Source organism: Leiobunum rupestre, chromosome 5 (genome assembly GCF_980474605.1).
Source record: "Leiobunum rupestre chromosome 5, qqLeiRupe1.1.hap1, whole genome shotgun sequence".
Classification (NCBI taxonomy): domain Eukaryota; kingdom Metazoa; phylum Arthropoda; class Arachnida; order Opiliones; family Sclerosomatidae; genus Leiobunum; species Leiobunum rupestre.
In genome coordinates, this window is record NC_143388.1 from 64,488,321 (window position 1) to 64,501,423 (window position 13,103).

The window sequence follows — 13,103 nt, forward strand, 5'->3', positions numbered from 1 at the left end:
TGTTTCAAATTGTGCCGTTAAATAAACTGTCAAATTAATGTTGTGCTATTTAACAATAATCTGACATTGAAAATTACGGTGAAATGAAACTTCAATTTTTTACTGTTACATTAACTGTCAAATTAATGTTGTCGTATTTAACAGTAATCTAATATTAAAAATTACGGTGAAATATACCTAACTTTTCTTTACCGTTAAATTAACGCTCAAATTCATGTTGTACTATTTAACAGTAATCTGACATTGAAAATTACGGCGAATTAAATTTAACCGTTAACTTAACAGTAAAATGATTGTTATACCACTTAACACTAACTTGACATTTAAAATTACGGTGAAATGAAATTTGAAATTTTTACCGTTAAATTTATGGTGAAATTAATGTTACGCTACTTAACGGTAATCTGACATTTAATATTAGGGTGAAATTAATCAATAACATTTTAACGTTAAATTAACGGTCAAAGTAATGTTATGTTACAGTCCTTAATGATAAGTTTGCATTTTTAATTTCGGTGAAATGAAACTTGGATCTTTACCGTAAATTTAACGGTAAAACTAATGTTACGCTACTTAACGGTAATCTGACATTTAATATTAGGGTGAAATTAATCAATAACATTTTAACGTTAAATTAACGGTCAAAGTAATGTTATGTTACAGTCCTTAATGATAAGTTTGCATTTTTAATTTCGGTGAAATGAAACTTGGATCTTTACCGTAAATTTAACGGTAAAACTAATGTTACGCGACTTAACGGCAATCTGACATTTAAAACGAAACTTTACCGTTGTTTTTTTTACTCAAATCAGTTTTTCGTGTGGAGAGGCGAAAGTTTTTTCATTTTCGGGCTCAGCGTATATGGCTGCCATATTTACTATTTTGGAAATTTCTCGGCCTTTTAGCGAATCTTCCTTGCGGAAACAGAACTCTAGTTAACTCTTGCCAAGGATTCTATATTTTAACAAATGGAATATACGAAGAATACATAATTTTGAACATGAAAAAATTCATAAATCGAACTGGAGCAGCCCATAGACATTTTAAAGAAATAGACAGAAATAGAAAGATTCTTCGGGCGGTTAATACGGAAGCGACGCCAAGCGGACAATAATTTCTTCCTAGGGTACTATGCCTGTCGAGTGGGTGATAAAATCAAAAATTATCACGTGTTCATGTTTGTAATTTTTCAGGGACTCTCACATGGTTCGCGAATATTTCGCCGTTAGGTGGAGCTTTAAAATTGTTTTTCACGAGCGCGAGTCATAATGTTATTTTCTTTACGAGCGTAAAAACGTTTGTACGTCTCAAAGCTGAGAAACGCGTCGTTACGGCCACTAGTGGAAAACAAGTATATGGAAGTGGAACAGAACACTAACCATGACGGTTGTCTGCCAGTTATCGCTCCCGTATATTTTAGGCGAATCAAAATCCGTGTAAGGTATCTATTTCTTTATTATATAATTGGAGCAGCTACAGAAAGCTTATAAACTGACCGCAGACAGTGTTGCCAATGTGTGGGATTTTTAACTTTTTTTTGCTGTGAGGGCTAAAGAGATTTTTAGGCGAAAATTATTGATTTTGTAGTATTTTTTTGAACGTTAAAGGTTTTCACATTTTTTTTTGAGAAAAACCACTATCTCAAAAAAATATATATATATCTAGTCAATCTATTTGTGTATTGTATAATGCCTTAAGAGTTTTGTATTGTGTAAGAAATTTTTGTAATTCATGATTCATCTAGTACTTGCCCTCGCTAGCGTATGAAAGATATGTTTCCGCTGAGTTTTGGGAGAGGGCGTGGCTAAAATGGTTTGGTTTGGCTGAAAATTTTAAAACTGCCAGCGTAAGGCAGCGTTTCCAGACCAAAACCTCGGTCACACTTACACCTCGAAATCGTTTCGAAGCGCTTTGTTACTGGTTTTCAACGCGTTCACACTTGCCAGAAACAGCTTTAGAGTGTTTCAGAGCGGTTTCCAGGTGTTCGTGTACACTCGTTTTCGAGGTTTTCTATAATTTTAACTGTATACTATATTCCGCCAGGACAGGGCCGCGGTAAAATAAGAATTCATGCAGTTTTCTTGGGGCCCGGGGCAAAAGTTTTACTTGCGGGCGCTTCGTTTTGCACCCTCCCTTGAGATTTAAAATCCCCTTTAAAATCTTTCTGATTTGCACCCCCCTTGAACTTTTTCGGTGGACCCCTACAGCTGCGGGCCCCCTACCAGTCCCTCATGGGCTCTTTTTAGCCGGACCCTGGGGATTTTGCCCCTCTGCTCCCCGTCTGCACGGCCCTGAATTCAGGGCCGCAAGGTTGCCGTTATTACTAGAAGTATCTCTATGATTTCGGAAGACACCAAACCCGGGTACCTCACCTACTCGACAGGCGTCGCTTAAACGTAGTACCCCAGGAAGAAAATAATTGTCTGCTTGGCGTCCCTTCCGTATTAACCGCCCGTAGAATCTTGGGTCTATTTCTTTATTATGTCTATGGTTGCGAAGGTTTAAATTTTCTGGACGTAGTACGTTAATTTAATTTTCTTGACCTGGCAACACTGCCAGTCGTGAAAATTTGGTCCTGAAACATTGGTAACACTGAAAGTATGGAATTGAAACAGTCATGTAATACGTTAGAATTTTCTGTTCTGTGTGGCTATTTAAAATTGAGGTAGTTATAATTTTATTTTGAAATACGTTTTTTATATTTCATTAATTTTACTCTAATTTAGGAAGACTGCACTCTAAACAAAGTGTTCTGCGGACAGTTGTAACTGGTCAAACTGAGGTCGTGGTAAGTAATATAACCTCTCTCCGGTCGGAGCGTTTTGGTGGTTAGATGGTAATTAATCAAATATGATATTAATTGTCCGGTGTTATACGCTCCCACCGAAAATGATTATAAAAGGGGAAAGGGAAAGGGGAGGTTGTGGAATCTCAGACGGAAAAACAGTATGATCTCAATCAAAATTATCTTTATTCAATCCTTTTTAACAAAATACACTCTTAAAAATAATATAATGGAGATGTAAACCAACATAATGAAATAAAACGAGGGGACCTGGCAAAATCTTACAGGGAACTTACTCTTTCTTTCGGTTCTCGGCCTTAGTGACTGATAGCTCGGGAACTCACAGGTAAAATGGAGATTCACGTAGGGTTAGGGGACTTGATTACTTGGTTTGGTTGGAGCTTAGAAGGGAAACTCTAGATTTGGGTTGATTTAGTCAGTTTGAAGGTGGGGGACTTTACTTGACTCGCTATTTGACCCAGTGAATTTTTAGAAGGAAACTTAGGAGAATCTACTACTTATCAATTGTCCTTTTGTCCGGCGTCTTCGTTTCTCTTTGGAGAGGAGGGATTTCTTATCTTCTTTCGCGCGGGGGTCTCGTTCTCACAGTCCGAGGGGGGGGGGGACAAACAGTCACAACACTTCGTTCAAACGCACGCGGAAGGGTTGCACGTTCCCCGAACGGCAAGGGATGAATCCAGGCAGCAGATCGCAGCGGCTCCCAGAGCCCTCTTTCTCTCCTGATTCACGATGCGTCGCTTGACTCGAACTTGCAATGGAAGGCTGGGGACTCTTTCTCTGGAATTTGACGACTCTGCTGTAGTCTCTTCGGTTTACGGGGTTCCGGGTTACGGGAGCTTCCGGGTTACGGGATTTCCGGATTACGCAAGTAGGCTCCCAGCAGTCTTCGTCGGGATAACTCTTTCGGACCTGAACGGGACTCTCGAACTCTGGATTGGATTTACGTCTCTCGCTCTCTTGGGATTTGGATTAGCCTTCTTTCTGGATTCATTGATTTTCGTAGTTGGATACGTCTGGGGACTCGCTGAACGTCATTATTATGAATGTTAAATGATAGGGGACCTCATGATTTAATTTCGACTTCGCTAAAGTTTCTAAGTTTGGGTTAAAGTTTAAAGTTTTCAAGTGAAGGGTCGGGCCATGGCGGAGCAGAGCTTCCGCCTGCGAGTCTCTGGGGATTATCTTCTGGTTTCTTTTGGTTTTCTCTTCTTCCTTTTTTTGTTTCTAGGGTGCGGGGCCTTTTTATACCCTCGATCTTGTCACTCATTCCTTAATGATCGTGCTCTTTTTGGGCATTGGGTCCCTAGGACGTATGGGGGTGGCTTACGCCTTTGGCCATGCTTTTTCCGGTTGACGTGACTTGACGAATTTGAGATCGGTGGTGAGTTGGGGGTCCTTTCATCTTATCGCGTCTTTGGTAACCTTGGCCTTGTTTCTGAGGGATCCAATGCACGATTTATACTATGGCTATTTTTAGAAGTTTATGATAGTTTCAAGGTTTTTTGCGAGGGGCTCTCTCAAACTGACAATAAAAACTCTCCTCCCTGCCTCCTTCTATTGAATTCTTTGGGTCCTAGGCTTAACACTGTAATCTTTATTACTTTACATTTAACTTTCATATTTTACTAAAACTTAATGGGGATCACACTTAAATTACATTTCTAATCTTGGGCCATCAGGTCATATAGTTCCTTAGGGACTTTATACTTTAGAAATGACTAGGGGGCCAACCTTTATTATATACATGACTTAAACTTAAATTTGTACTTAAAATAGTTAACATTTCTTAGATTTAGATATTTCCATATTAAAACAGGAGGGGTACTTTACCTTGTTTATTTATCAAAATAGAATTATTGCGTAGGAAACTAATTTATTATAGCGATATTACGTTAGTTACGTCAGCTTAACCTTAAACACATACTGACGAAAAGTTCGAGGGGACATTCATAAAGACTTACTTCGCTTACCAGATTTAAAAACAAGATGAGGAGTACGCACAACCTAAAAACACTCGGGGACTGTTCATAAAATATAAAATGGAATAAAAATGACAAATTATTGAAACAAAACAAGAGAATGCAACCGAGGCGGTTACAGTAATTTTAGCTAAGGCCTATTATTATATAAGGTCAGATTTCCTTAATCTTAGATACTAAAAAGTAAATTCGAACTTTTTCGCCAACATTATCTAAAATCTATCATTTAGGTAACAAGAGGGTAAATATTTTATTAAAATTACCAACAATTTGTTTACTTACTACAATTCGTGGTCATACTATTGTAGCCCAAATAAATTTTTATTAAATTATTATTCTCTTGTTTCCACTTTAATTTCTCTAACAATTTTTCGTGTCCAGTAAGTTCATATTATTAAAGAAACTAAACGTCAGGTTCTTTAGTTATATATACTTATAATTTGGTTGAAAAATGGCTACGGTACCAGAGTGGTGGTAGGAAGTAGTGGATTTGGTTTTGTTTTATTGGGAGTTGTGTTAACAAATTATAAGTACACCACACAGGTGATATTAATTTTTTTGGTAGTTGGGTAAATTAAATAATTGGTCTGGCTAAAGTGGAAGTAGTGTACACCACACAGGTGTCGTGGGTATTACATTTTTTTAGGAGTTGAGTGAATAAATTATATTTTCCTGGCTAAAGTGCCAGAGTTGAAGTAGTGACTATGTTAGTTTTAAGTATACCACACAGGTGTAGTGGATATTATTGTTTTTGGTAGTTTTTTGAATAATTTTTTCTGACTAAAGTGCCAGAGTGGAAGTATACCACACTGGTGTGATGGATATTTTTTTTGGGAGTTGGGTGAAAAAATATATTTTTCTGGCTAGTTGGGACTCTGTTAGCTTGAAGAACACCACACGGGTGTGGTAGATATTATCAAGGTAGCATAAACTTAAAAATTTCGATGTTAGAAAAAAACATTATTAAAAAATATATTGAATAGCTTTCCAATTTTGTATAATTTCACCAAATGATTTTTCATGCAAAGTTGTACTTCTGAAGTTAATTTACAAACAATACACTTTTAGCTTTAATACGGGTTTGTACAGAACCTGGAAACCTGGATAAACCAGGGATCTGTTAAATAGGAAGAAAGGTCACAGATAACAGGGATGTTAATAATTTTGTAAAACGTCAGGGATAAGTAAAGGATTTTAGTTAGTCAAGTAACCACACAATGCCGAGAATATTTCTGTTTCATTAGAATACATTCAGAGGTATGTAAAATATTGTATAAAATTTAGACAACCATGGTAATAAAAGAAAATATTTATAATTGTATTATTGTATTAACCTGTTTTTCAAATATTGACCAATTTTTATGTCAATAGTCGTTTTATCTAACACTTTGTATTTAGATTCATGTTATTTTTCCAGGCGCCTCTTGGGTATTGACCCTCTCAATGGAACCAAGGGAATGAAAAATGGTGTAAACAAAATTTTAACTTTAAGAAACCGACTTTCAGTTTCTCAAAGAACAGATATCGATGATCCGAAATAGAAAGGTTTATTTACTTATGTCCTATAATTTTCAGATCTCTTTTTTTATAGTTGCTACTCTCAGTTACCTCGCCTAGAAGAATAAGTGTGTAGTTGTCTTACTTATCTATTGGTATATTTAAATTCTTAGTCATTTGTTACTTTATTGCGCTACTTAATAAGGTAGCTATTTGTAATGATAACAACGTAGTCTAGTAAATTAAAGAATTATGACTAAAGGACAACTTTTTTAAAATAAGAGATCTGGTAATCATTACAAGCCCTTCTGTTAAAAATAATAAGGCAATTTTATTTTAGACGACACTCGTGGTTGCAAATATTCAAGATTCCTATTTTTGTTTTATGTAAAATTACTGCATTAAAGGTTATTTACAACAGTGTGATTTGTTTTTTTACCAAATGAATAGAATATGGTTCGTATTTTGAATATATAATTTTGATGTAGTATTAATGTGGATTTCATAATGTAAAGCAAATGAAACCAAAGTAAACCACTCTTTAGTAAAAGAATAATCTTAAACAACTTTGTCTAAAAACGTAATTTACAGTTAAACTGCTTAACATTTCACTGTATGATTGAAAGAAGGCGATTTCATTAAAATGATTCATAGTTTTATGGCATTTATGCGGTTTAATTAAAAATTTAAATTATTATAACTGAAATTTACATTTTGATTGCAAATTAACGGTTTGTATGAATTTAATTTTACAGGTTGATTGAAAAATATAGGTTTGAGAAATTGTTAATTTATGGTTTGAGTATATCTAATATTACTGATGAATGTACAATGGATTTTACTAGAACAGTAATATGAAACATGTCTCAACCGTTATTTAAACTGAAAAATCAATGTAAAGTTAACTGTCATGTCACCGTAACATTCTGTTAAGTCAACGTACAAAGCATAGGCACGTCACCGGAAAATGCACAAGCGTGTCACCGTACAAAGCACAGTCGCCGTAAAATATACAATCGCGTCAGCCTAAAATGCCCAGTCGCCTCATCGTTAAATGCACGGTCACCGTATAATGCACAGTCGCCGTAAAATGCACAGTCGCCGTAAAATGCACAGTCGTGTCACCGTACCATGCACAGTCGCCGTAAATTATACAATAGCGTCAGCGTAAAATGCCCAGTCGCTTAATCGTTAAATGCACGGTCACCGTATAATGCACATTTGCGTAACTGTACAATGCACAGTCACGTCACCGTATAATGCACATTTGCGTAACTGTACAATGCACAGTCACGTCACCGAATAATGAACAGTCGCCGTAAAATGCATAGTCGTGTCACCGTACCATGCACATTAGCGTAACCGTACAATGCACAGTCGGGTCACCGCACAATGCACAAGCGTGTCACCGTACAATGTACAATGTACAATCTCGTCACCTTACAATGCACAGTCGCGTAACCGTACAATGCACAGTTACGTCACCGTACAATGCACAATATCGTCACCGTACAATGCACAGTCGTGTTACCATAAAATAAAGGTTTCAAAAACTTACTTAGAAACTCCTTACACAGTAATATAAATCTCATTGCTACTGTATTTTTTACTGTAATACGGAGATAAATTTTAATGATCAATTTGACATTTTTTTTAACAGTCAAATTGCTGGCAGCTAGCTGCCAGCAATCTGACTGTAAAATATACGGTAATTTCTTAGAGTGGGTACTATTATGTTGAAATACGCTTAGGTGATATATTTAGTTATATAGCAAAGAACAAAAACCGTATGTGACGATACCATGGTCACATTAGGACAACATGAACTTTCAGGACAAATAGTGGTTTCCCTAAGAGATGTAGGCTGGCGTTGTTTAATTTATTTTCGTTACTTGCAAAATGCTATTTCTTCATTGTCTGATTTTTTTCTTTTCGTTGAATAAAGAATTGATATGAACCTGGTTCCCGATTGTATATCAGTAGTCCTAAACACAGGGCCGTGCTTAGAGGTCTCGCGGCCCCGGCCGAAATGCATGGGCGAAACTGAGTGTAGCGGCCCTCCGGTATATACATCCCCATGGGAAAATTTTAGCGGCCCTGGGCGACCGCCCGGCTAGCCCCAACCCCTAAGCACGGCCATGCCTAAACAATTTCATCTATATTTCCTCAAATAATAAAACTAGCTTTCTAGAGCATTGTGGGAGTACTTAATAAGGCTCCCTACACCGACAAAAAAATTTAAACAGAGCCACGCGAGTCCGTTCGTGTGAAGGTTTGATATACGTTTACGTTAAATTTCGCAAAAACAAAATTTACCAAATGACAATAAATTTTGAATTTAATTTACATATATTGCGATACCATTATTATTCGTTTCCAATCGACGTTAATCGCATTAATTTTAATTAGGCTTACGTTAAATTTAACACGTGGCAACATTTTGATGAGGGGTATGAGTCTACCAGGGGTTGAGGGATACACAAAGAATGGCTAGATCACGCGTAAAACATCTCACGCCCGTATTGGCTTCCCTCTGGCTACAGGCCTGGTGTCTACACCATCCGCCCACCTTTTATTTAGGTCGCGCTCGCAATAGCCGTTGCCCAACCCACAACGTACGATGATTTATTCTTGAAGTGACGACATGGTTATTGGTCAAGCTGATTATTATTAATTTATTTATTTAATATTAATAATAAATATAAATATAAATTATTTATAATAAAATATATTTTTTAAACTAATATATATTTGTTAATGTTATATATCATTTAATCTTTATTATTACATTTTATATGAATAAGTTTAATTCCATCTTTGCAGGCGACCTGCGCAAATATATTATAATTCTTCAAACATTTTGTATTTTGTTAGGCAGTTATTGTGTTTTTGCGCACTTTAAAAAATGTCCGTGGCCCATGGACTACTTTATTTTTTGTGTACATTACATTTTTGTTTCCAGAAATGTTTTATCGTATATTTTGCATTGTTAAAGCTTGGTTCCGATTCATTCCGAACAATGATAAAGAACAAGTTAACCATTGTAACGTTTCCGGGATGAATGGTGGGGGGGGGGACGACAACAACCACAAAAAGAACCAATAATGCCACTGTCTTCTAAGCCCAGTTCGCACTATACAATTAATTGGCCCACTTAATTGTATGAAACTAATTTTATGGAAGAAAATTGTATACAATGAACAGGACAATTGTAACAATTGTTCCCACTTTTTCCGTTCACACTATACAATTGTCAGGCTTACAAATAGTTGGATACAATTAAGTGGCCCAATTATAATTGTTAAGCCTAGTTCACACTGTACAATTATAATTGTACAGTGTGAACTAGGCTTAAGAATTATAAAGTGTGGAATATTTAAAGTATTACAGTAATGTTTCTATTACCGCCTTGATATTTCCAATTTTAGAATAGACAAATCGTTGTGTAAACAATTATTCGAACGGCCACTTATTAAAACAATAATAGACAAATCGATGAGAAAACCAAATATTTTCAATGAAGGTTCACCTCCCGGTGAACGATATTCGAGGAAAAAACCACGCTATTGCTCAGCGTGATCAAGATTCGCCCTCTACTAGTTTTCAAAATTGAACATCCAATTCCGTCAATCGGGAAGATGTTTCTCGACGCCCCGCTATTCGCTTTCAACTGAAAAACTGCCGCGCCGCTAGAGGGATTATAGCTCAAAAGTGAAAAGATGAGCCCGTTGATCGGCCGATCTCGCTCACCGCGCCGTGATTTATCAGCCAGTGAAAAAAACTATTCTGCGTTCGCACTGAGCTTGCTCAGTTTATCTCTCTCTCTCTGAACAAGATCAGCCGACTTTCGAATTTTAAGTGCTCGTTCATTACTAGGTTATTTTCAATTTTTGCCCATCTCTGTTTGGGCGGGGACAAATATTTTGGAAAAGGTGTCATTTTTGTGGCAGGAACTAAATTTAAATAGCAATATTTTGGAAAAGGTATCATATTTTGAGGCAGAAACTAAATTTAAATAGCAATTTTATGGAAAAGGTATCATATTTTGAGGCAGGAACTAAATTTAAATAGCAATTTTATGGAAAAGGTATCATATTTTGAGGCAGGAACTAAATTTAAATAGCAATTTTATGGAAAAGGTATCATATTTAGAGGCAGGAACTAAATTTAAATAGCAATTTTATGGAAAAGGTATCATATTTTGAGGCAGGAACTAAATTTAAATAGCAATTTTATGGAAAAGGTATCATATTTTGAGGCAGGAACTAAATTTAAATAGCAATATTTTGGGTGGGGAAAGATAAATCGCGCTAAAATGAGTTGTGCTAGTTGTGAAACCCGAAACCAAGTATTGGCGCCTGACGCCCCCCTCTCCATTCTTATACTACACGGTGGGCCATCTGAAACCGCACCTCATTATGAAGTAAAATAGGCGCTCAGTATGATTGAAACCATTAAAGGGGCTCCAAAGTTCGGTGGCAAAATGTGTGTAAAGTCAGTAAAGTGCGAAATTTACGGTTGACTCTGCCCGCCTCTGCCAAGGCCGAGTGAGGGGTTGGGGGGGAAGAAAAGCATGCTCAATTTTCTTTTTTTTTGCCATCGAACTTTGGAGCCCCATTAAATTGTATTATTCGTAGTTGCTACTGCACCAATCTTTTGTAAAATTACAACGATTTTCGTTTTGCTAAGCACGATAACATTTTAAAATTTTCACGCTGAAAGCCACCAAATAATATAGATGTAATAATAATTACGTTACGAAAACCACTAAAACCAGCATCAATTGAATTAACTAACAGTTTAATTTTAAGCACTTCATCATTCATCATTTTATATTGCCTCGACTTACCTATATCCACGGCAACGATGCCAATATCCACTAACTAAGCGACGCTGCTCTCATAAAGAGTAGCTAATCAAAATAAGGAGCATTACTCCGGCCAGATACTTTCCTTAAACATAACACTTGGCATAGGTAGATTCATAGTATTAATATTACTAAAAAATAGGGGTATAATTACATCAAAAAGGGGTTAAAAATGTCCGTGCACCTTGTAAAATTCGAATGAATACCAAAACCGATTTCCTGTCTCGCGCAGCTTTTCTTAAAGGTTTACGTCGTCTAAAATGCCAATGAATTTGAATCGAAACCCAAGAGCGGATGGCATGATCGCCATTGTTCCTCACCTCACAGTGCTTTAGGTGGTAATTTTGAAAATATATCCTACCATGTTCCTACAGTTACCATAAAATATAAGAAGTTCTTTCTGCCTTTTGGGTGTAAATGTTTTTAACACATTTTAATTATGAAGTTATGAGTGCCAAACCCTATTCAATTACGGGTTAACCTAAAACAAATCATTGTATGCATTTATTTAAGGATATTTCAATGCTGTACCCCACTCCATTTATCATATTTATAATTATATATATATTATATATATTCTATTTACGTAGGTCACAATGGCTTAATACAAAAAAACGACGTTCAGGCTGGCCATATTGAAAATTCCCAATTAAATGATGCTATTCTTACATACCATTAATATAATATACTTAGAAACAAACCATGACAGCAAGTTCGCCGGCCACGATTTGTAAAAAATGCCATTGGAATTTGGTCCTGAAATTAAATACTTTTCTTCCATGTATTGGACAATTCAAAATGGTGTAATACCACTATCTTTATTGAAGATAACACACACCACTACTTCAACTGATCCATATGGTTCACGTCGGTGTGTTATTTGAAATATTCGAAATTCAGAGGTTTATAGTCGATGGACGTTTAATTTCGATATCGCGCAATAAGTAGAGCCATTGCTTCAAGCTAACAGATGACGCTTTAAGTCTACAATTTACGCGACGTTGTACTTCCAGCAGCATTTGTTGAAAGGATGGTGATTGAATTATCTAAGTCTTTCGGAACGTACCTTGTGAAGACTTACTTCTCTACTTCATTTCTTCTTAAGCGTGAGATAAGGAAATTTGATGGAAAATGTTACATTCTGACGAAGGAAAATTTTTAGCTACTGATTACGCCAGGAAAAGAACGTAGATTTTCAAAGCCCTTATTACTCGACCAATTATTACTTGGCAAGTATGTAGTAGTGTTTCATACCCCAAAACATTAAGCCAAGTTTTAAAAATGTTATAATTTTTATTTTCGATTTACAGTACTTTACACTGTAGCATTTAAAATTCATACACAGCATCAAAGTGTTATTTCATTTATTCAACCTTGCTGTAACTACCGACCCTCTGACCGGCTAGCCTGGAAGGCTTGGTTTTTCGGTTAGTCTTCTTCCGAACCACCCTTTGAAGACCTTCAGTCGTAGTCTCAGGATACCAAGGAGCCGGCGTCGTGAACCTTTTGTTCGAATTGTAGTTGGATTTGGTGCAGGGACTGACGAAAACGTCGTATTCGCAGCTTAACAACTCCTGGTCGAAGGTTGTATCCTCTGGACACTTGAAAGTGTTTTGCACAATAAGGTAGGTTCCATCACGTTTGTAAACCTATAGAAATATAACACTCCTATTAACAACATGGTCGTGACAGACAAAACGTTGCTTCACCTGACTAAAATAAATTGGTATGAAGTCGCGTATGAAAAATTTACTCACCTTATGACAAATATGGAAATACGCGCAATCATTCTCAACATCGGCGTAATATCCATACTGCCTACCATCACAAGTGAAACTAGTCATGATTGGTTTCATTCGAATGCCTGGTTTCGGTGGTTTGACCTGGACAACCCGTTGTTGAGGTTCGTTGTCTACCTGCTGGGCTAACACTGAGGTGACGACCATCAGCCATA

At 36.5% G+C, this 13,103-nt stretch overlaps 1 protein-coding gene across 1 annotated transcript; it reads right to left on the minus strand.

Annotated features, from left to right (window-relative positions):
* Positions 1 to 12,492: 12,492 nt before the first annotated feature.
* On the minus strand, positions 12,493 to 13,103 carry LOC149945599 (uncharacterized). The gene is made up of 2 exons (XM_090175218.1): positions 12,907 to 13,103; positions 12,493 to 12,798 (listed from the first exon to the last, which is right to left on the minus strand). The coding sequence occupies exons 1-2, from the start codon at positions 13,093 to 13,095 to the stop codon at positions 12,514 to 12,516; spliced, it is 474 nt and encodes a 157-aa protein (XP_090031344.1). The 5' UTR covers positions 13,096 to 13,103; the 3' UTR covers positions 12,493 to 12,513.